Raw genomic sequence first — 24,713 nt, 5'->3', positions numbered from 1 at the left:
TTGGAAATTTTCTTTCAGTAGTGATAACTTACTTTGAGTATTCTGAAGTATTCCCTTTCAATGTCTATCACTGCTTGATTTGTTTCCTCACTTAGCACTTTAGCCAGTTCTGCTTTTAGGCCCACGTAGTTGTCCTTATTTTGAAAATACTAGCCTTACACCACCCTTCTTCCTTTCAAGATGGATGTAAAGTTAAATTATATTGTAGTTGATGCTATCTAGGGGTGCCCCTACTCTGAGATCATTAATCCTGTCACAGTTGCGGTTTTCAGTTTAGTATAACTTTTCAGAACTTGTAGCTCTAAGAAATTATTCAAAGCACTTTATGAATGCCTCACACAGGTACCATTGCCAATGCACAATTATTGCTATTCATTTGCCACAAGAACCCAGTACTTTTTGTGTAATTTCTTCTTTCAGATTTCTAGCACTCACAGTTCTTTGTTTTAGTTATTGTCTATTTAGACTTGCAATACGATAATTGTTTGGGGACCTTCTAGACCCTTGTAAAGAATTGACATTTAGATTAGATTACTTAGTGTGGAAACAGGCCCTTCGGCCCAACAAGTCCACACTGCCCCACCGAAGCGCAACCCACCCATGCCCCTACGTTTATCCCTTACCTAACACTACGGGCAATTTAGCATGGCCAATTCACCTGACCTGCACATCTTTGGACTGTGGGAGCACCCGGAGGAAACCCACGCAGACACGGGGAGAACGTGCAAATTCCACAGTCAGTCGCCTGAGGTGGGAATTGAACCTGGGTCTCTGGCGCTGTGAGGCAGCAGTGCTAACCACTGCCACTGTACCGCCCAAGGTCATGTAATTTGATTAAGGCATATGGGATATTTTCATGGCTGAAGCCTGGTTTATAAACAGACTATGCTAGTGCTGCTAAATGCTAGTTAAACCATACCATGATTCTTGTTTGAAGAAACATCTTACGAGAAATATTTAATAAAATAGTACAGAGGAAAATTTATGTAGATGTTATGAATGTTGCTATGATGAAAGAATTTTATAACTAAATAGAATGGAGTTGTTCTGTTTGGAAATGAGGCTGAGAGTTGGATAACATTGGGGGTGGGGGAAGGGGTTAATAGATTTCAACAATTTGGCGGCAAGACGAAGATTGGCAGGGTGGTGTCATTGTTCTGAGGGTGGTGAGGATTTGAAACTGCAGAAAGAACTGTAAAGCAGAAGTCTCATGAACTTCTATTTTAAATTCTGTAACCTTTTATCACAATGGACCAAAAGTTGGAAAGTGGGATCAGACAGAATTGCTCTTTTTCAGCTGGCACAGGCACAGTTAACTGAATGGGTTCCTTTGCTGAAAATGTGTTTACTGCAGATAACTTAATTGGTCTGCAATGTTTCCACTTCTGGTTCCTGGAAATTGAAGGATTCAGGCCAGAATTAATTTGGCAACTGACAGCAGATGGCTGGAACACAGAAATTGTAGGTTTGAATATCAGCAACAGGTGTAACTTGAATTAATGAGTGCATTGTTTGACATTGTTCTCCAAGCTTATTTTGCTGTTTAAACACCTTACACAGGTAAGGAAGTATTTGATGATTTTATTAGATAAATTATTTAAGATAAGATATTTAAGATAAAATAAGAAACTATTTGAAATTTTTGGTAGAAAGCTGTTTAAATTGTTCTTGATGGATGCTATTAAGGTATAGTACCCATTCTTGGAAGGATAATTCCTAGTGTCAATTTTTTAATTAAAATTAACAAAAATTAGAATATTGGAAGACCTTGGACAGGGAAGAATGAAGAGTGAACAACTTGGATCTTGTACAAACACTTCAAATTGAGAATAATAGGTAAATTTAAAATGCAACAGCATGACTAATGTCATTTTTCAGATGTGCTAATAGATAATAGATGTTTCAGTTTATTTGTTCAAGCATTGGGAACTGTTGTGGTATCAAATTGAAAATGGGCAATGCTAATTCTTCAACACCTACCAAATTCACAATTGTCTACTCGTAGAAGAATATATAAGAATGTATAGGCAGCAAGTGTATAGGAACTTCATTTGCACGTTTTCCTCCAAATCCTACACCATCTTGCTTTCGAACTATATTTTTGTTGTTGCAGTGTTAAAATCCTGGAACTTGCTGTCTAATCTGTCTGGTGTTCCTAAACCAGATGGACTATAGCAGTTCACAAAGATGGCTCACCAGCACCTTCTCAAGGGGAATTAAGCAAAGGCAAATAATTCTGGCATTATCATCACATGAATAAAAATCAAGCTACTTTCCAGATCTTAGACTGTAATTTGTTTCTTGTAAAATTTACCCAGTCTCCGATGTACAGCATGGAAACAGACCCTTCGGTCCAACCTGTCCATGCCAACCAGATATCCCAACCCAATCTCGTCCCACCTGCAAGCGCCCATATCCCTCCAAACCCTTCCTATTCATATACCCATCCAAATGCCATCTAGATCTCCACTTTAGATTGCTTTAAAAAAAATCTAGGCATGATTTTAAATATGATCAGTTCTCTTTGAATGTTTATTTTGGATTTTGTTTTTGTTTTGTGTTCCAGGAACAATCATATAGGAATAAACTGATGGGTGAAAATGATATCTCGTTGCATTGTGTGGACCAGATCTTTGGAGGTAATATGACAATGCATGGAGTTTTTCATCAATTCTAGTTTTGTTGCTATTTGTGCACATACCAACCTTGCAAAGAATATAGATTGTAACTATAGCAGTGTTGTCTGAGGATTGACCTAACCGAAAGGGAAATTTGGCTGAAGGAGCTGAGTTGGCCTAGTCTGAAACCAATTCTGTTGGAACTAGAGAACCGGAGTAGGCCATTCAGCCCTCACAAACTATTCCTTCATTTCATTAGATCACCAAATCTTAAGCTTATCATTCACCTGCCTGCAGTTAATCCCTGCTTAAGTTTCTACATGTACAGAAGTCATTTTGCTGAAGGCTCTGTATGGTGGCTGCAAGGAATAAATGCCTGCAGGGATTGAGGGTAGTGGGAATGTTTTAATAGCAAAGTCTGTGGTAATTGATTTGGAGCCAGCAATTCAATAATAATGTTTTAAAAACCAGTGGCCGGTGGTTCCTATTTAAGTAGGCATGTTTTTGTTTTTAAAAAAGAATTGTCACTTATGTGCACCTTGACAATAGGTCAAGCTATCTAGCTAGTTGCAATGTTCGGATGTCAAATTTCACTTTGTAAAATATATTAAGTGGAGTACTGGAGAATAATTGTTAGTAATTACAGTAGCTATTTGAGATGCAACATACAACTCAGTCATGAAGTTTTAGTAATTTTTCTGTATTTCCAGAATTTGTTATGTTATTTTGAATTTCGTTTACAATAACACAACCAATTTTACGCAGCAGGATTGTTCAAAAAAGCATGCGAAATAAATGATCTGATCCCACCTCCTTTTTTTAAAAAAAAAAGTTGTTTTGGTCAAGGAAAGATGTTCTGTTTGGACTTCTCGAAGTTTGAATAGTGTCTGAACAGGCAAATGGAACCTCCAGTTAATGCCTCATTTGAAGGATGCCACTTCCTGCAATTTTGAACTTTCAGTACTGTGCTGGAGTGACAGTCAAGTGAGAGATACCAATTATGTCAAATTGACGCTTGGTTGTAATGTTACTTAATTTGCAGGGATCTTAAAATTATTATTTCTTAGATGGCTCCAGTTTTAGCGAAGGAAATCCATTTTGCTCTTTTTGTTGTCTGTTGACATGTCGATCCTTTTGCTTGGGTTCTTCACTTTGTGTGCATGTCAACCTTTGTTTTCAGCTCATAGTGAAATGATTTGCCAATGAATTTCAAAATGACAAGATTTGGAATGTTATAAAAGGGGTATTTTCAAAAAAATTTGTTATTAATTTTCAAATTATTAAACTGACTTAAATTGTTCTAATCAAATAGTGTTCAGTTCTGGTTGCCTCCTTATAGGAAGGATGTGGAAGCTTTGGGGAGGTTGCAGGGCAGACTTACCAGGATGCTGCCTGGACTGGAAGGTATGTCTTATGAAAAAGGGTTGAGAGAGCTACGGCTTTTCTCATTGGAGTGAAGAAGAATGAGAGGTGACTTGATAGAGATGTAAAAGATGTTGAGAGGCATAGATAGAGTGGATAACCAGAGACATTTCCACCATGGGAAAAAGTCTATCATGAGGGGGCATAATTTTAAGGTAATTGGAGGAAGATTATGGGGAGATATCAGTGATAAGCTCTTTACACAGTGGTGGGTGTGTGGAATCTAGTGCCAGCAGTGGTAGTCGAGTCAGATACATTAGGGACATTTAAGTGACTCTTGGATTGGCATGTGTATGATAATATGAAGGTTTGCAAGTTAGTCTGATATTAGAATATGTTGAAGGATTGGCACAACATCAAGGGCCAAAGGGCCTGTACTGTGCTCTGCTGTTCTGTTTTCCAAATGTTCTAAAACACTCTCTTTTGACTTGCTGGTTATCAAATTGATGCCTAAACCTTTGTTTGGAAGGGTAATGTTGAGATGGGAAGCATGTAATTTACTGCTGTGTTTTACAAAAATAATGGCTGAAGATCAGCATTCACGTTTTGTTGCTTCGTGTTAGAATTTCATAACATTTTGTGGTTATCTTTGTAGTGTATGATGATAAAAAGAAGCCGCTCCTACCAGGTGCTGTAAAGAACAAAATTCCTGAGAAGCTTCTGCTGTATTGTAAAGATTTCCGAGTCTTTCACTTTGGGTTAAGATACACGAAGGAAGAGGATGCTAGAAGGGTAAATGAGAGCTAAACTAACTATCTAATTTCCTGCCTCTCATACAATTCAATTAGCTTCTTTACAAATTTGTCTACCTTTTATGTGTATCTTTCAAGCTATGTTTAAAATGATTCAGTGCTGCAGAACATGGAACAGTATAGCACAGGAGCCTTTCAGCCTGCCATGTCTGTGCCTACAATAATGAAGACATTCTCAACTCCTCCCATCTGCCTGCGCATAGTTCATATCTCCCTCTCTTCCTATCTGTTCAGGTCTGTCTAAATGCTCCTTAAAGGTTGCTATCATATTTGCTTCTACCACCTCTTCTGGCAGTGTGTTCCAGGCACCCTCTGTTTTAAAACGAAAACTTGTCTCACACATCTCCTTTTTTAACTCCAACCCCCACATCCCTCACATTAAACTATGCCCTGTAGTATTTGACATTTCCACCTTGGAGGGGAGGGGGGTGGGATTGGCAAAGACTCTGACTATCCATGCCCTGTGATTTTATATATTTCTATCAGGTTGCCCGTCAATGAGTGGTTGCCTCTGATGTTCTCGTGAAAACAATCCAAGTGTATCCAATTTCCCCTTATAGCTAATATACTCAAATCGTGGCAACATCCTGGTAAACCTCTTTGGCATCCTCTCCAAAGTGTCCACATCCTATAGTGTGCTGACCACAACTGTACACACAACTCAATATGTGGCCTAACTGAAGGTTTTTATACAGCTGCAACATAACCTGCCAGCTTTTATACTCCATGCCCCAACCAATTAAGGCAAGGATGCAGTATGTTACCTTTACCATCTTGTCAATTTGTATTGCCACTTTGAGGGAGCTATGGACATACACCCCAAGATTTCTCGGTAGTTCAATGTTCCTAAGAGTTCTGTCATTTACTGTATACTTTCTTCTTGCACTTACAGTCCAAAGATGTGCCGGTTAGGTGAATTGGCCATGCTAAATTGCCCGTTGAGTTCGATGCATTAGTCAGAGGGAAATGGGACTGGGTGGGTTACTCTTCGGAGGGTCAGTGTGGACTTTTTGGGCCAAAGGGCCTGTTTCCACACTGTAGGTAATCTAATCTAAAATGCATCATCTCACACGTTCAGGAATAAACTCAATTTGCCATTTCTCTGCTCAACTTTCCAACTGATCTATATTTTGCTGTATCATTTGATAATCTTCCTCATTATCTACAACTCTTCCAATTTTTGTCATCTGAAAACTTTGTAATCAGACCACCAATATTTTAATCCAAATCTGTTGAGCATTGTTCCATGTGCCTGCATCACAGTATGATGGATAGCTATATTTGAATATATTTTACTTATGACATAGATCAAAACTAATTCCAGTATCTGTTGTTTTGCTGCTCTTGGATCTTCAACCTAAATGCTTCCAATTTTAAATCTCTATTTAAATCTTCTTTTTGATCCTACATCTCCTCAAATTTTGTTTAACCTACTTGTGAGTGCCTTAAGACCTTTTTAAGTGTTTTTGCAACTGCAAGTTGCTGGTTTTACTCTTCCAGTTCTGGTATCATTGATGTACAGAGGAAGCTCGATTATTCGGCAATTATCCGAATATCTGATTACTTGGCAAGATCGCAAGGTCCTGATGCTCAGCAAGACTGTTATCTGGCATTCAATTATCCAGAATTCGATTAACTGAATGAAATACTCCCTGCCTGTGTCCTTTGGATAATTGAGGTTCCTCTAAATCTTTTCACACCTTTACCAGTGCCCTATCCTTTTGTAATGTGAAGGCTGGAATTCTGCAGAGTACTTCCAAGATGGTCTAATCAATGTTTACTTGACTACCTTTTTTGAATTCTATTGGTCCATAAATGAACTTGTGAAATGTTTGTACTCTTTTTGTCCTTTTTATAATTTGTCTTGGCCCATATCACACTCAGTGCAGGATTTGACACTGGTATTAGACTTGCCGTGTTGGCATGTATATTTGTGCAAGCAGCTGGTTTAGTTGTCTGCCTGCAAGTCACAGGTAGCTTGTTGAGATGAATTTTGAGGCCGATGACCAGGTTGGTTTGAAATACCTCGTGGTATCCAGAGAACAGCAGTTACCTGGAAAGTAGTCATAGAGATGTGCAGCACGGAAATAGACTCTTTGGTCCAACCAGTCCATGCCGACCAGATGTCCTAACCTAATCTATTCCCACCTGCCAGCACCCGGCCCATATCCCTCCAAACCCTTCCTTCCTATTCATATATCCACCTAGATGCCTTTTAAATGTTGCAATTGTACCAGCCTCCACCACTTCCTCTGGCAGCTCATTCCATACACTCACTACCCTTTGTGAGAATAAGTTACCCCTTAGATTCCTTTTTAAAGTTTTCCCCCCTCACCCTAAACCTATGCCCTCTAGTTCTGGACTCCTCTACCCCAGGGAAAAGTCCTTGTCTATTTACCCTATCCATGCCCCTCATGATTTTAAAAACCTCCTATAAGGTCACCTTTCAGCTTCAGGGATTCAGCAGGATCACCTTTAGGACCCCGCTGATTAGAGCTGTTCCTCAGAATGCCCAAGGGAGCAGTTGCAGAGAAGTGTGGGGGAAAGAACGAGAAAAACTGCTCTACAATGGTAGTCTGGCATCTCTGACCGTTTTGTTTTTGCTTACGTCGGCAAATGCTGAAAGGGCACCTGAAGGTGGAGACCCCTCTCTTTTTTTTCCCCCATCCAGTCAATATTCCAATCTTGAGCCCAATTGTTTTTCTTAATCAAGTAGTTTTTGATCATTAATTGGTCAGACACTGTATCCACCATCTATTGGAAACAATGTTGAGATACACACTTAACTGTATGTCTGAGTTATTTTTAATTTTAATCTCTCCATAGGATATGGGTGTTACTGGACAATGTGTTTTATTGTCCAACCTTAATTACCCTTGTGCTGAGTGATGTGCTAGGCCATTTCTTAGGGCAAAAGTGAGGATGCAGATGCTGGAGTCTAGATTAGAGTGGTGCTGGAAAAGCACAGCAGGTCAGACAGCATCTGAGATAGCAGGAAAATCGGTTCTGGCAAAAGCCCTAGGGCAGTTAAATCTTGACCACATTGCTGTGGGTACATCGGCCAAACCTCGTGAGGGTGGTAGATGTTCTTCCATAAAGGACATCAGTGAGCCACATTGGCCTTTACACTGATGGTGGCTTATTGAGACAATGCAACTAGCTTTCAATACAAGATTTTATTAATAGAGTTTAAATTCCATCAGCTGGCATATTGAGACTTTAACTGGTGCCCCCATTAGATTAGCCTGGGGATCTGGATTGCTATTCCAGTGACATTACCATTATACTACCATCTGACCACTTCCAACCTGCCAAATCAGAAACTTAATCCTTAGACTCTAATATGTAAAGAGCATAGCCTACTGGCAAAATGTGCCAGTTTGCACATTAGCCCGAGTTGAAGCACTTATGGCTATGTAGTCCAAGATCCACTGGAGTATCAAAAGAATTCTACGTAGTGAAGTTGAGTGCAAAGGTGGAGATATATGGAGAAGCTTGGTATGTTTACATTTCAGTGATTTCTTTAAACTTAGTTTCATCTGTGGGGCAATATCAAGCAAAGAACAAGAACTTTACCTACAGAGGTGACGAGGTATCATTGTCTTTGTGCAACCTTTAAGCACTCCCTCTGTTTTGGAGCAATCTAGGAGAAAAGTGAGAATAGGTTGGTTGCTAATGGGAGCAGTGCCCACTGAAAGGTGTGTGTACATTTAATTATTGTGAAAAATGTAACTTTTTTCTTTTGGAAAATGTAGCCTTAACATTTTTTTTTGGTCAGTTCAACTTCTGTGTATGTGCATTTTACTTATTTTGAAATGATTAAAGGATGAGTTAATCATTCTGTTTCACACTCTCAAACACCTCAGTTCCACACTCCCCAACCCCACTCCTAGCCAGTGTCCCAATAACTCCCAAAACAACATAGTTTGCAAATTTTAACTACATGTATTGATAACTGCTTTCTTTTTTCCTCCAGCTGATCCAGGGGATAGTTCACCATTGTTTGAATCCAACATCTTTAAAATGTTTGTTTGCTTTCCCTTATGTTGGTGCAGCAGGTGGTCTTAAAGGTAATATTGTAGAAATCCTCTGATTACCTTGAAACTATTTTTTGTATGTTTTGGGCCATTGTTGCAGCCAGTTTCCTTACCCATTCATTGTGTGCTATGCAACCAACCTGGTTCTATTAAAATTGCACCTCCATTTACTAAGGTTGGAAAAATTTGGTGAGATGATGCCAAAAATTAAGACTGAAATAATGAAGATCTGAAACACAAAAACAAAAATTGCTAGAAAAATGCAGTAACTTTCACTGCATCTGTGGAGAGAAACCAGAGTTAACAATAGCCCAGTCACCCATTTAACATCTGAAATATATTATTTTTAGAAATGGCTATTTTTAAGAAGAATCCAATAGAGATGACAAATGGATTGTTAATGAGGCATGAGGAAAGTTTTTTTTTTCCTTTTTAGAGAATTCAGAGGGTTAATAAGATATAAATTGTTTTACCACCAGTTGTTACTTATTCAAATTTTTGCCTTGTTTAAACAATGAATTTGACACCTTTTTAAAAAGGAATATCAATATCCAAGGATACCGTAAAGAGCTGGCACCAGCCCAGTGATTTCAAATTCTACTTAAGGTTGTCTGTAATGATGTATTGATTCAGTCTCTATCTCAATCCATTGTCTCAATGTTGATTTTTATGGGACATTTAACATTTATTGGTGTGCTAAACAATGTGCTGTTAAGGCACTTTTATGATTATGACCTGTATTTGGCGACTTCAGGTTAAGTTCATATCCTCCATAGAGGTAACTCTTCTTTTTTGAATAGCCATTCTCCTAACTCTTGAACTGAGTTATGTAAAGGACATGCGTAGAAACATGAGATGAGGCTATTGTAAACCATTTAGCCAATTCAAGTGTCAGGGAAATATCACACCAAATCCCTTCAAATGCTTCCAAGCCTCTCTCTCACTTTTTTTTTCTCAAATATTTATTGAACATCGACTGGGCCAACATTCGGTGCTCATCTCTAATTGCACTTGAGATTGGTTGTGAACTGCTTTCTTGAACTGCTGTTGTTTGTGGAGTGAAGGGACTTGAGAGAGCTTCAGGATTTTGACCCAGATGTACTGAAGGAGCAGCAATCTATTTCCAAAGTCAGAAGTTACACAACACTAGGTTATAGTCCCAACAGATTTACTTGAAGTCACAAGCTTTCGGAGCACTGCTCCTTTGGGTGAAGTCTTCTGACTTTGTCCACCCAGTCCAATTTTGGCACCTGCACAATGTAGGTTTATATGTGACTTGGAGAACTTGCAGGTAGTCATTTTCCCATGCACTGGTTCTGGATGTAGCAGTTGAGTCAAAAGAGCCTTAGAGTTGCTGCAATTCATCTTATAGTTGGCACATCTCTCTGGTGTGTTAGTAGGGAAGAGAGTTTATGTTGAGTATTGTGGATGGAGTAATAGTTAAGTGTGTTGTTTTGCTCTAAATGGTTTCAGGTTTCTTGAATGTTGTTGGAGAGTCATATTGCTGATGTGTTTCATTGCTAGACAGCCTTTGGGGAGCCAGAAGGTGAGCGACTTGATGTCGTATTTACAGCCTCTGAGCTACTCCTGTAGGCACAGTAGATACATGGCTAGTCCAGTTCAGTTTATGGTTAACAGTAACCCTCAGGACATTGCTAGTGGGGTATCCAGTGATGGCAATGCCATTTGAATGCAATGAAATGGTTATATTCTCTCTTAGAGATGGTCGTTTCATGATGCTTATGGCACAAATGTTACTTTCCAGGGCAACGCAGTGGCTCAATGGTTAGCACTGCTGCCTCAGTGTCAGGGATCCAGGTTTAAATCCACCCTTGTGACAGACTGCCTGTCAGTGTGGCATTTGCACATTCTCCCCGTGTCTGCGTGGATTTCCTCCAGTACTCTGGCTTATTCTGACAGTCCAAAAATGTGTAGATTATGTGGATTGGCTATGCACAGTTTCCCATAATGTCCAAGGATATACTGGTTAGGTGGATAAACCATGGGAAATACATGGTTACAGGGATAGGGCAGGGGAGCAGGTCTGAGTGGTTTGGAGGGTTGGTGTGGACTTGATGGGTCGAAATGGCCTGCTTCCACACCATAGGTATTCTGTGATTTATCAGGCCATTGCTGAATGATCTTATGTGGATGTGTTGTTGTCACTTCACTAGTAATCCATCTCCCTGACGAGTGTTCTGGCGACATGTGTCAAATGACACCATGGCAGATAGTGAAATTTGAATTAATAAAAATCTGGAATTAAAAGTTGTTCTAATGTCAACCATTGTCATAAATATTCATTTGGTTCATCACCTCATTTAGGAAAGAAAATCTCCGATCCTCACCTGGTCTAGCCAGCATGTCAGGAGACCCATAATAATAGTGTGGTTGACATGCTCTAAAATGGGCTCATAAACCATTCTGTTCAAGGACTATTGGAGATGGGTAATAAGTGCTGGTCAAGCAGATGATACCTTCATCCCATGAGCACATTTTTACAAAAATGTCTGAGGTATCATAAATGTGCTGAACAACCCTGAGGACCATTTGCAGAGATGTCCTGGAGCTGAGAGGATTGACTAACAACCGCAATTATCATCCACTGTCTGTCCTTTATATCTATTTCAGCAGGCAGATGGGGCCTTTGCTGAATATGTCATTCCAAAAGGTAGAATTGCCCTCTGACAGAAATCACTTAGCATTGTCCCTTGGAGAGTCCCTTGATTTTTAGTTAAGATGGATTATGTGACATATTTGAGCAGTTAGTTTCACCAGCTTCATGCAATATTTGAACTGTGAAACCTGAGCACAGGTATGGACTTATTCGGCCCAATGGTCTGTTTTTATTTTTTGAGAAAGAAGCTTTAAAACTGGCTAAGCACTAAGTGTGGTTACTTTTTAAAAAAGCTATACACAACAAACCCAATTATTTAGCAAAACGAGATAGAAACTTTGCAATATCACACAAAAGAATATGTATTGTACTGTCAAATAATATTTTTAAACAGTGCAAATGCTTATAGTAGGTTCTGTTTGCTAATTGATTGGCAGCAATTTGCTTTGGTAAACTGACTTTTTTTAATTTTCTTTAGTCACAAAAATATTGCTTGTAATTCCATTAATGTAAATGTATTTCTTCCTTTTTGTATATTGCTAAGTCTTATGAGTCTGAAATCCTTTCCGTTTGCACTGCCAAAAATCCATTTGCAACTTCCTTTATAAATAAAAGTTTCTATTTCCCCAGTAGAACTCCAGAGCATTTTCAGTGCTAATAGCTGTATGTGGCTATTTGTCGAAATTAAACCATGTTTTGGGTAAATGTAAGGTTTGAAAGGAAGGCTAGAGGAGGTGAATATTGTTTAAATGGCAAAAGGCTGCAATAAAAACTTCATTGAAGGGATTTGGGAGTCTGATGCATAAATCGCAAAAGGCTAACGTCCAAATTCAGCAAGTAATTCGGCAGGCAAATGAAATGTTGGCCTTTATTTCAAAGGGAATGAAAAATAAAAGTAGTGTCTTTCTGAAGCAATACAAGGCACTAGTCAAATCACAGCTGAAATACCATATACCATCTTAGTCCCCTTATCTAAGGAAAGATACACTGCATAGGAGGCAGTCCAGACAAGGTTCACCCAGTTGTTCCTGAGTATGGAAGAACTGAATTACGAGGTGAGATTGAGTAGGTTGTGTGTATTCATTGGAATATAGAAAAATGAGAGGTGACTTTATTAGACCATAAATGATTCTTTGGGGAACTTGACAAGATAGTTGCGGAAAGGTTGTTTTTTGTGTGTGCGCGCGCTGCCCCTGTAGGTGGTGAAGCGGCAGAGGTCTGTTGAAGCTAGGTCGTTAAGTATAATTAAGGTCTGAGGTGGAACACTTATGCTTTCCTTTATTGGTCAGAGTATTGAGTACAGGACATTGGTTAGGCCACTTTTGGAATATTGCGTGCAGTTCTGGTCTCCTTCCTATCGGAAAGATGTTGTGAAACTTGAAAGGGTTCAGAAAAGATTTACAAGGATGTTGCCAGGGTTGGAGGATCTGAGTTAGAGGGAGAGGCTGAATAGGCTGGGGCTGTTTTCCCTGGAGCTTTGGAGGCTGAGGGGTGATCTTATAGGGGTTTACAAAATTGAGGGGCATGGATAGGATAAATAGACAAAGTCTTTTCCCTAGGTTTGGGGAGTCCAGAACTTGAGGGCATAGGTTTAGGGTAAGAGGGGAAAGATATAAAAGAGACCTAAGGGGCAACTTTTTCATGCAGAGGGTGGTACGTGTATGGAATGAGCTGCCAGAGGAAGTGGTGGAGGCTGGTACAATTGCAACATTTAAGAGGCATTTGGATGGGTATATGAATAGGAAGGGTTTGGAGGGATATGGGCCGGGTAATGGCAGGTGGGACGAGATTGGGTTGGGATATCTGGTCAGCAAGGATAGATTACTTAGTGTGGAAACAGGCCCTTCGGCCCAACAAGTCCACACTGACCCGCCGAAGCGCAAATCACCCAGACCCATTCCCCTACATTTACCTTTTCACCTTACACTACGGGCAATTTAGCCTCACCAATTCGCCTAACCTGCACATTTTTGGATTGTGCGTGGAAACCGGAGCACCCGGAGGAAACCCACGCAGACACGGGGAGAATGTGCAAACTCTACACAGAGTCGCCTGAGGCAGGGATTGAACCCTGGTCTCTGGCGCTGTGAGGAAGCAGTGCTAGCCACCGTGCCGCCCACTGTTTGGACCAAAGGGTCTGTTTCCATGCTGTACATCTCTATGACTCTATAATTGAAGATTATAGGAAAAGGGCAGGAAAGTGGAGTTAAGGATTATCAGCTCAGACATGGTCTCATTGAATGCCCAAGCAGCCTTGATGGGCTGAATGACATTCTCCTGCTCTTGTATCTTATGATCTAACTGATTTATATGCACAGGTACTTTAGTTCTGTACACGTGTCTTTTTGTCATTGAGAAGTCGTTATTTTCCCCCCCCCACAGTGGGTCCCATAAGAATAGAAGATGATCCTCCAACTGTGATGTTTGAAAACAAAAACGATTGGAGAGGAGAGCTGGACCGCACTGGAGGTCTGCTAACCTACAGAATAATTTCCATTAACGAAAATTATAAAATCAGCACTAGGTGAGTAGCCAATAGTTAGTCATTCTAGATTGTACTGGGTAATTATTGAGACTGCACAGCACAAAAAAAAGCTATCCTATTTTACCTATTTCCTGGTACTTAAAGTATCGTCTCCTGACCCCTACCTACAATAAAAAAAATTGCCTAAATGGCAATGGAACACAGGAATTGTAAAGCATCTCTTATGACCACAGAATATCTGAGTGCTGCAGTCAGTAATTGAGGTGCAATCTGTATATTGTGGGGAGATCCAGCTGTTTAATTTTGTATAACTAGTCCTAGAAACAGCAATGAGATCAGTTATTTGTAGATTTGCACCTGGATTCCTTCCTGCCAATGTCTGTGTTATCCCTCGGACTCAGCACCGCCTTCTTGACCTACAGTCTTCTTCCCGACCTCTCCGGCCTATCACCTTTACCTTAACCTCCTTCCACCTATCGTATTCCCAACGCACCTCTCCCAAGTCCCTCCTCCCTACCTTTTATCTTAGCCTGTTTGGCACACCTTTCCTGAAGAAGGGCTTATGCCCGAAACGTCGATTCTCCTGCTCCTTGGATGCTGCCTGACCTGCTGCACTTTTCCAGCAACACATTTTTCAGTTCACTTTTATCATTTCCCATATTAAGACCTTTCTATTTGGCTTTGTCTTTAATCTTTGATTTACTGTACCTTCCCAATTTGAAGCCTTGCCCTCATTCAGTTTAAAATCTGGACTGCTTATTTAGTTGTGACTCAAGCCCATCAACCACAGCATTGTTTAGGTGGACACTGTCCCATCAATAAAAATCCCTCATTTCCCAGTACTGATGCCATGACCAGAACTCCTGTCTCGATACAAGTCCTTGAACCATGTGTTCATTCCTCTAACTTGTCCTCTGCTGGTTTTGCATGTGGCTCAGGAAGTAATGTGAAGATTTTGGCCATTTTAATGTCCTGTTTCTTAATTTGGTGCCTAGCTTTGCGCACTAATTATGCGCATCCACCTATTTTGTTCTACCTATGCTGTTGGAATCTACAAAGGCTAAAATAACTGGATCCTCCCCCCATTCATTGATAGCAAGTTGCTTTCCAGGCCAGACAGGCAACACAGACAAAACAGGGAGACTTGTAGGACCATGGAGAAATTACAGCACAACAAGTAGCCATTTAACCAATCGTGTCAGTGCCACATACCAGCATCTGGACTGTTGCCTTGCAGGTTACAGCATATCACATGTTGATCTGGGTTCTTTTAGATTAGTTGAGGGTTTCTGCTTCAATCAGCAAACTGGGCAGCAGATTCTAGACACTCACCATCATGGAGGTGAAAAAGGGTTTTCCTTGTGTACACTCAACTTTCTACAGTCACTTTAAATATGTGCCCATGGTAATTGATCTCTCACTGGGTCAGCAGGTCTTCCTTGTCCAATGTATTCAAGTCCCTCATTACTTAGTACGCCAGTCACCCCGCACCTTTTCTGGGTAGTTTAGGATTGTTTTCCTGAGAACAATGTTTCCTCCTCGCAGCAATTTTCAATCCCTCGCAATGTTCTTAGATCTTCTGTCCAGAGCAGTTATATCCTTCCTATAATATTGTGTCCAGAATGCTTTTTTTGAGTTCATGTAAATGTGCTGACCAGCAAGGCAATTCCCTATTACCTGTCCCTAGTTGCCCTTGACAAGTTGGTGTTGAGCTGCCACCTTGAACCACTGCAGTCCCTCTGCTGTAGATTGACCCACAATGCCTTTAGACAAGGAATTCTAGATTTTTACCTAGTGATGTGAAGAAATAATGATACATTTCCAAGTCTGGATGGTGACAGGCTTGGAGGGAAACTTGCAGGTGATGGTGTTACCATGTATCTGCTGCCCTTGTCCTTCTGGATGTAAGTGGTCATGGACTGCGAAGGTGCTGCTTATAGAAATTCAACAAAATTCTTTAGTGCATTTTATTGTACGCACTGCTACTACGGAGTGTCAATGGTGGAGGGAGTGGATTATTGTGGGTGGAGTGCCAATCAAGCGGGCTGCTTTGTCCTGGATGGTGTCAAACTGTTTGAATGTTGCCAGGATAGCATTCATGCAGGCAAGTGGGGAGTATTCCAATGCATTCCTGACTTGTGTCTTGTAGATGGTGGACAGGCTCTGGGGAGTTATGAGATGAGTTACTCACTGCAGTATTCCTCTTCTGGAATCCCATGTTAAATGGAAGAGGGCGGCCTATGTAAAGATGAGGCGTGAAGGTTCAGTTGGGGTGATTGAGAGTTATAAGGTAGCCAGGAAGGACCTGAAGAGAGCTAAGCGCAGCAAGGAGGGGACATGAAAGGTCCTTAGTTGGTAGGATTAGGGAAAACCCTAAGGCTTTCTATAGGTATGTCAGGAATAAAAGAATGACTAGGGTAGGAATAGGTCCAGTCAAGGATAGTAGTGGGAAGTTGCGTGTGGAGGCTGAAGAGATTGGGGAGACACTGAATGAATACTTTTCGTCAGTATTCAATCAGGAACAGGACATTGTTGTCAATGTGAATACTGAGTCAGAATTAAGTAGAATGGATGGCTTTGAGGTATGTAGAGAAGAGGTGTTGGAAATTCTGGAAAGGGTGAAAATAGATACGTCCCCTGGGCCTGATGGCATTTATCTTAGGATTCTCTGGGAATGAGGTGAAAGCGGTAGATGTGGTATATATGGATTTTGTAAGGTGTTTGATAAGGTTCCCCATGGTAGGCTACTGCAAAAAATACGGAGGTATGGCATTGAGTTGGAGGTTTGGATTAGGAGTTGGCTGGCTGGAAGAAGACAGAGGGTAGTAGTTGATGGCAAAGTTTCTTCATGGGGTGCCGTCACTAGCGGTGTTCCGCAAGGATCTGTTTTGGGACCATTGCTGTTTGTCATTTTTATAAATGACCTGGAAGAGGGGTTAGAAGGTTGGGTGAGCAAGTTTGCGGATGTTACGAAAGTCGGAGGAGTTGTTGACAGTGAGGAATGATGTGGCAGGTTACAGCAGGATATAGAGAAGCTGCAGGGCTGGGCAGAAAGGTGGCAAATGGGATTCAATGTAGCTAAGTGTGAGGTGATTCACTTTGGGAAGAATAACAAAAAGATGGGGTACTGGGCTAATGGTCGGATACTTGGTATTGTGGATGAGCAGAGGGATCTTGGTGTCCATGTACACAGATCTCTGAAAGTTGCCACCCAGGTAAATAGTGCGGTGAGGAAGGCATATGGCGTACTGGCTTTTATTGGTAGAGGAATTGAGTTCTGGAGTACTGAGGTCATGTTGCAGTTGTATAAGACTCTGGTGCGGCCGCCTCTGGAGTATTGTGTGCAGTTTTGGTCGCCATACTATAGGAAGGATGTGGGGGCACTGGAACGGGTGCAGAGGAGGTTTACCAGGATGTTGCTTGGTATGGTAGAAAGATCGTATGAGGAAAGGCTGAGGCACTTGGGGTTGTTTTCATTGGAGAAAAGAAGGTTTAGGGGTGACTTGATTGAGGTGTATAAGATGATTAGGGGTTTAGATAGGGTCGACAGTGAGAATCTTTTTCCAAGGGGGCATAGCTTTAAATTAAGGGGTGGTAGGTATAGGACAGATGCTAGGGGTAGGTTCTTTACTCAGCGAGTCGTGAGTTCATGGAATGCCCTGCCAGTAGCAGTGGTGGACTCTCCCTCATTATGGGCATTTAAGCGGGCATTGGATAGGCATATGGAGGATAGTGGGCTAGTGTAGGTTAGGTGGGCTTGGATCGGCGCAACATCGAGGGCCGAAGGGCCTGTACTGCGCTGTATTCTTCTATGTTCTAGCCTCTGATCTGCTTTTGAAGCTACTGATTTATATGGTAATTCCACCTGAGTTTCTAATCAATGGTAATCCTCAGGATGATGTTGATTGGGGATTCCGTGATGGTAACAATATTGAATATCAAGTGGCAATGGTTAAATTATGTCTCTTATTGGAGATGGTCATGGCTTGGTATTTGTATGGTGTGAATGTTACTTGTCAGTCCAAGCCTGGATTTTGTCCAAATCTTTTTGCATTGAATATGGACTGTTACAGTGTCTGAGGACATGAATGATGAACATTATGCAATCACTAGTGACCATCCCTACTTCTGACATAGGAAGCAGGAGTAGACCTTGAGCCTGCCATTTAATAAGGTCATGAATGATCTGTTTGGAACCCCAAATAAACTTTATCAAATAATCTTTCAACACTTTGCTTAACAAGAATCATGAACTGGAACCCACTTCTCTCGCACCAGTGTTTGAGCCACATTCATCTCTCTAACCTGGTTTGCTCTATGCAACTTGCATTAGGCTCCATAATATTGCAGAGATTGACTGTTCAAGCTCTACCTGTTTGATGCCCCAGTGTCTTGTGTTGACTATGCAATACCTCCTTTGTCTAACCTATATCATTGGTACCTACATAAACCACAGTGACTGGCTCCTCCTGTAAATTCTATTTCTCCCCTGAGCAGAAATTGTGAAACCGAATGCCAGGCAGGCAGCACAGCGGTCTGGACTCGTACTGCATGCTGCAGAATAATGATGTTAATTCCCCCTATTGTGCTGCATTCTTTCTTGCTCCCTGCTCCTGAATGGATTCCTATGCCATGGAGCCATTGTCATTTAGCTCATTCACCCTGTGGCCTTTGGGTCCAGTTACCTGCCTTACTTGCAGTCGCACTTCTGTCCCTGAGCACTGTCCAAAATCAGCTGATCCAACACTGAAGTGTGGCTACTCTAAAGTGACTGTCTCTTGGCATAAAAAGTTTAGTTAATCCAGTATTGATACCTTTAATTTGCCTGCCTCTGAGGTCAGACTGACTAGGTTAGTGAAGAAGGCATTTGGTACGTTAGCTGTTATTTGCATTGAGTATTGGAGTTGGGAGGTCATGTTACAACTTACAGGACATTTATTAGTCTACTTTTGGAAGACTGTGTTTAATTCTGGTCTCTTTGCTACAGGAAGAATGCTGTGAAATTTGAAAGTGTTCAGAAAAGGTTTACAAGGCTGTTGCCAGGATTGGAGGATTTGAGCTGGAGGGAGAGGCTGACTAGGCTGAGGCTATTTTCCCTGGAGCATCTGAGGCAGAGGGGTGACCTTTAGAGGTTTATAAAATCATGAGGGACATGAATTGGGTGAATAAATAAGTATTTTCCCCAGGAAAGGGGAGTCAGAAGCTAAAGGGCAGAGGTCTAAGGTGAGGGGGGTAAAAATATAAGGGACACCTTACTCTCATAGATGGCTGTGCGTGCATGGAATGAGCTGCCAGAGGAAGTGGTGGAGGCTGGTACAATTACAACATTTAAAAGGCATCTGGATGGGTATATGAATAAGAAGGATTTATAAGGATATGGGCTGGGTGCTGGTAAATGGGACTTGATTTATTTAGGATATCTGGTTTATCCACCCTCTGAGGTCAGTTCCTACTGTGTTTCCCTTCATATTGTGTTTTGTTTTTGAAGATTTCCAACTCCTCTTCAACTATAATGCACCCATCCTCCTCTTCTGAAGACAGAGATAAATATTAATTTAGGACTCTGCCCACATCTTGTGCAACCACGTTACAATGTACATCTCTGCTCGGCTCAAACTTTTCCCTCAGTCATCCTCTTTCTTGAATAACGTGATATAACATAACATTTTTGGATTTTTGTTCATTTCAACAGTGTTCGAGAACTTCACTGATTTTTTTTTTGATTTTTTTAACATTTTTGGAGCTGGGAAATGTGAACATTTGGACTGTGGATAACACCTTGTTGTTAAGAGGAAAACCGACCAAATAAGCTTTTCTTTATATGAGGGGCTAGGTATGGAAGTGAATTACAGGCTAGTTTCTTCAGATCAGTGTTCTTCAGATGCTTTGCCACAGAGAAAGGATATTATGTTTTAAACAGACAGCAGAAGTAAGGTTATTAATGAAGCCAGCACCTGAAAAGACCTTTATACTTAAGCAGATGGCAGATGTTGAATAGTAACTGAGGTATGTGGAGGAAATGGTCAGTCTGTCTGAGAATGGTCTGAGTTTGAATTGGGTTTCTGTGGCAAAAGGAAACAAGCTGTTAAAGCTACAGCATGAAGACTTGAATGCTTCCCCCCAAACCACCTAGAAGCAGCTCTTGGAAGCTCAATAAAAAAGCTAAGTTCAATGTATTACCGTCTTTGTGAGTAAACTGTAAAAGTGACCCTGAATGGCATCATCATAAAATCAATCAGGAAGCTCTCATCTATGCCTGTCAAACAATGCATTATGAAAATCATTTGAGCAATCTGGCCCGTTTTGTTATTTTTTATTTAGCTATGTTTGTCTGTCTTCTGTGTGCATGGGGCTGAGAAAGGTCTTTTGGGTTATGGCGTAGACCAATTTTGCTGTGCTGAAGTTGCTGTATTTTCAATAAATTGCTAAGTCTTTTGTTTAAGATACAAACTGATGTCCGGAATTGATTATTGTAATCAATTTATTTAAATTGATTAAAATAACCATCGATTACTGGAAATCTGAAACAAAATCAAATTGCTGGAGACACTCAATGTCTGGTGGCACCTTTGGAAAGAAAGCAGAGTTAACAGTTTGGGTTCAATGATCCTTCAAAACTGATTGTAGCTAGGAAAAAGCTGATTACATGTACTGAAAATAGGGAGGGCGAAAGAAGTAAACAATAGGTGAGGTTGGAGCCCAGAGAGAATGCAGTTGGGCAGACAAAGGAACGGATAATGGTCAGCCTGGGAGAATAAACATCTGCTTAATGGGGACCGATTGTAATCGACAATGGGTTGTGTGTGGTACAGCCCATGTGATAAGGCCTGGCATGTGGGGGTTGGGGGAAGGACATGGAACAAGGCCCTAAAATTAATGAATTTGATTTAGAGTCCTGAAGGTTGCAGGGTTCCCAAGTGGAAAATGCGACGCTGTTCTTCCAGCTTCACTGAGCACTGTAGCAAACATGAGTCATGGATGTTGGCCAGGGGACATGATATTGTGTGGAAGTGCCACGCAACTGGAAGGTCAGGGTCATTTTTGCAAACAGAATGTAGGTGTTCCGCATTGCAGTTGCCCAATCTGTGATTTTGTCATAGAGATGTACAGCATGGAAACAGACCCTTTGGTCCAACTTGACCATGCTGACCAGATATCCTAAATTAATCCAATTCCATTTGCCAGCAGTTCACCCATATCACCAAATGGGGCGGCACGATGGCTCAGTGTTTAGCACTGCTGCCTCACAGCACCAGGGTCCCAGGTTCAATTCCAGCCTCGGGAGGATTGTGTGGAGTTTGCACATTCTCCTCGTGTCTGCTTTGGTTTCTTCCGGGTGCTCTGGTTTCCTCCCACAGTCCAGAGATGTGCAGGTCAGGTGAATTGGCCATGCTAAAAAGATTGCCTGTACTGTTCGGTGCATTAGTTGGGGTAAATGTAGGGGAATGAGTCTGGGAGAGTTGCTCTCTGTTGGGCCAAAGGGCCTGTTTCCACACTGTAGAGGATCTAATCTAATAAACCTTTCCTATTCATATATCCATCCAAATGCCTTTTCAATGTTCTAATTAAATCAACTCCTCCAATTCCTCTGGTAGCTCATTCCATACATGTCTGATAAATTTGCCTCGAGTCCCATATAGATCTTTCCCCTCTTACCTCAAACCTATGCCCTTTAGTTTCGGAATCTGCTACCCTGGGGAAAAGACTGTGTCTATTTACTCTGTCTGTGCGCTTCATGATTTTATAATCTTCCACAAGGTCTCAGCCTCTGCTCCAGGGAAAATAGCCCCAGCCTATTCAGTCTCTCCCTATAGTTCAAACCCTCCAACCCTGGCAACACCCTTGTAAATCTTTTCTGAACCCTTTCAAGTTTCACAATAGGTGGAAAGGTTGCGATAGGAATACAAATAGCTCACAGCGATAATGATAGACTAAGAAAGGGGCAGAAAGTTGGCAAATGGAGTATAATGTAGAAAAATGTTAAGTTTGTTTTAGAAGTGAACACAAAAGAACAGCAATAATTAAATGGAGAAAAAATGACAAAAGCTGCAACATGAAGGGCCTTTGTGGGTATTTACGCAGAAAGCTAACGTAGCTGCAGCAGGTAATTAGGAAGATTAATGGAATGTTGGCCCTTTATTTCAAGGGAGTTGGAATGTAAGAATAGGGAAGTCTTACTTCAACTGTACAAGCTGCTGATGGGACCATATCTGGAGCACTGAGAGCATTTTTGGTCCCCTTAAAGATGTCATTTGAAGGCATTTCATTGAGGGTTCACTAGGATGATTCCAGTATGGAGGGATTGTTTTGAGAACAAAGGATAAACCGATTGGGATTTTACTCATTGAAATTTAGAAGAATGAGAGGTGATCTCTTTTTGAAACTTTTGAATTAGAGTCACAGCCATGGAAACAGGCCCTTTCATCCAAATTGCCTGCACTGACCAGAATCCCAATCTGATCTTGTCTCATTTGACCTATATCCATCCAAACCCTTACTATTCATATACTCATTTAGATGCCTTTTAAACATTATAAGTGGACTTGTCTTACAGACTTGACAGGGTAAATTGTGGGGGAGATAGCCTAGTGGTTTTATTGCTGGACTGTTAATCCAGAGACCCAGGAATATTCTGGGGACCCAGGTTTGATTCCCATCATGGCAAATTTTGAAATTTTAATTCAGTCAGAAAAAACACAAAAATCTGAAACTAAGAGCCTACTGATGACCATGAATCCATTGTTGGTTGTCAGGAAAAGCCTATCTGGTTCACTAATGTCCTTTTTAAGGAAGGAAACTGCTGTCCTGACCTGGTGTGGCCTATGTGTGACTCCCTCCCACAGCAATGCCTTATGGTTGACTCTTAACCATAAATGCTGGCCTTGCCATTGATATCCTCATCCTGTGAATGAATGAATAAAAAAAAATTTCCCCTCCTGGGAGATTCTCTGACTAGAGTGCATAGTCTCAGAAGAAAGGGGCATCAGTTTAAGAGATTGAGATGAGCAGGAATTTCTTCTGTGGGTTGAGGTTATTTGGAACTCCTTTCCACAGAGCTGTGGGGGCAGAATCTTTGCATATATTTAAGACAGATTCATGATCAGTAGGGAATCTCTTCTGGGGAAAGGGCAGGAAAGTGGATGTGAGGGGTGTCTGAATGGCACAGCTGGTTTGAGTTTGAATGGTCTACACCTTTCCCAGTTCTAATGGTTTTATGGGAGAAGTTGAGAAATTTTAGTTATGTTTTGATTTCTTGGGTTTTGACACCCCCCCCCCCCAAAAAAAATCATAGTGATGGGAGCTGAATTCATAGTAGCTTTTAAAATGAAAGTGAAGTATACTGGAAAAGGATGAGGGACTAGGTGAAAAGTACAATTCTTTCTGTATATTTGGAGAAAATTTTATATCAAAATATTAAAAGGAAAGGAAGATATTTGAACTTCGCAACACCATGCACTTGCCGGAGTGAATTGTAGCCTATTTTGTCAAGTTCAGTAAATTCTGTGTTTTTAAAAGGAATTAATTTGTTTTTCTTCCAGACTTCCACAGTTCTTTGCTGTTCCTTTATCTGTTACTGATGATGACATAAAGAAATACAAAGGAAAAGGAATTCCTGTAAGTTTTTTGCTTTTTGTTTCTTCTACTTGCCCAACCGTAAACCTACCTTAGGTGCTGTCAGTAACTTCCTTTGTGATCTATGTTTTGTAAATCTCTCAACAGTTATTCACTGTTTTTCTCAAAGCCTTTGAAGAATTGAGTAGGTTAAACTTTTTTTAAGTGCATGTACACAGAATGGGCAGAAGTTGGAGCACTGAGAATGTGATAACTTTGCACAGAGTTAACGATTTTGCCACAAGTTATCTGTTAATTTGTAATGACTTTAACAAGATTCTTTTAAACTAAGACTATATACCACTACTGGGGGAAAAGTTCAAATTTAGGAAGGATGATGATGACTCCCAGTGATTTGATTTTACATCTCTTCCTGTGGCTTCACCCCTCCCTAACTCAAAGTTCATCCAGTTCTGCAACCTTCTGATTTCTATTCTCATCCAATTGTGCCCTCCACCAAGGGACAGCCAAGGGCCAGAGCTGTAAACTTCACCCCCCAACTATTTTATCTGGAGTAGGGAGACTGCCTTGTTGTACTATTTTTGTTTTGGCCCATTATTCAAAGCCTGAGTACCAACTGGAAATCTTGCTATGTGTAGGAAAGATCAATTGGCAGATCTGGGGAGTAGGTGAAAGGGAGGACTGCAGATGCTGGAGATCAGGGTCAAGATTAGAGTGGTGCTGGAAAAGCACAGCTGGTCAGGCAGCATCTGAAGAGCAGGAAAATCGCGTTTCGGGCAAAAGCCCTTCATCAGGAATTTGATTCTTTGATTCCTGGTGCCTGAAACGTTGATATTTTTTTCATTTTTTTTTTGTTTTTTTTTCCTGCCCTCTGATGCTGCCTGTCCTGCTGTGCCTTTCCAGCACCACTCTAATCTGTCTCTGATCTGGGGAGTAGCTGTGCAAAAGAAGTCAGTTTAATTCGCAGGGAGCTGTCATTGCAAAGTGAGGGGGAGAACTGGGGGCTTCTGAAGATGTGTAGCCCAACCAGTGGTGATCTGAAAGAACTGAACCATTGTAGTTTGTCACAATTTATCTTCAAAATGGTATGGAATTTTAGTACTAAACTGGCACGATTACATAAGATTGTGCATGTGTTTGTGTCTGTTCCTGTATCCACTGCTGACTGAAGATTCCACTCCATACCTGTAACTTGCTGTTTACAATTCC

At 41.0% G+C, this 24,713-nt stretch overlaps 1 protein-coding gene across 2 annotated transcripts in view; it reads left to right on the top strand.

The window, feature by feature from the left end:
• Positions 1-24,713, top strand: part of mtmr12 (myotubularin related protein 12) — an 84,073-nt gene that overhangs the window by 26,880 nt on the left and 32,480 nt on the right. For both annotated transcript variants that reach the window (XM_043687449.1, XM_043687445.1), the window contains exons 4-8: positions 2,567-2,639; positions 4,636-4,772; positions 8,769-8,862; positions 13,829-13,970; positions 23,471-23,546. In XM_043687449.1, the coding sequence (XP_043543384.1) occupies positions 2,567-2,639; positions 4,636-4,772; positions 8,769-8,862; positions 13,829-13,970; positions 23,471-23,546 (522 nt within the window). The remainder of the gene's footprint in view (positions 1-2,566; positions 2,640-4,635; positions 4,773-8,768; positions 8,863-13,828; positions 13,971-23,470; positions 23,547-24,713) is intronic.

Source organism: Chiloscyllium plagiosum, chromosome 1 (genome assembly GCF_004010195.1).
Source record: "Chiloscyllium plagiosum isolate BGI_BamShark_2017 chromosome 1, ASM401019v2, whole genome shotgun sequence".
NCBI classification, from domain to species: domain Eukaryota; kingdom Metazoa; phylum Chordata; class Chondrichthyes; order Orectolobiformes; family Hemiscylliidae; genus Chiloscyllium; species Chiloscyllium plagiosum.
Note: the sequence above shows the minus strand (reverse complement) of the source record. Positions and strands in the feature narration are given on the sequence as shown.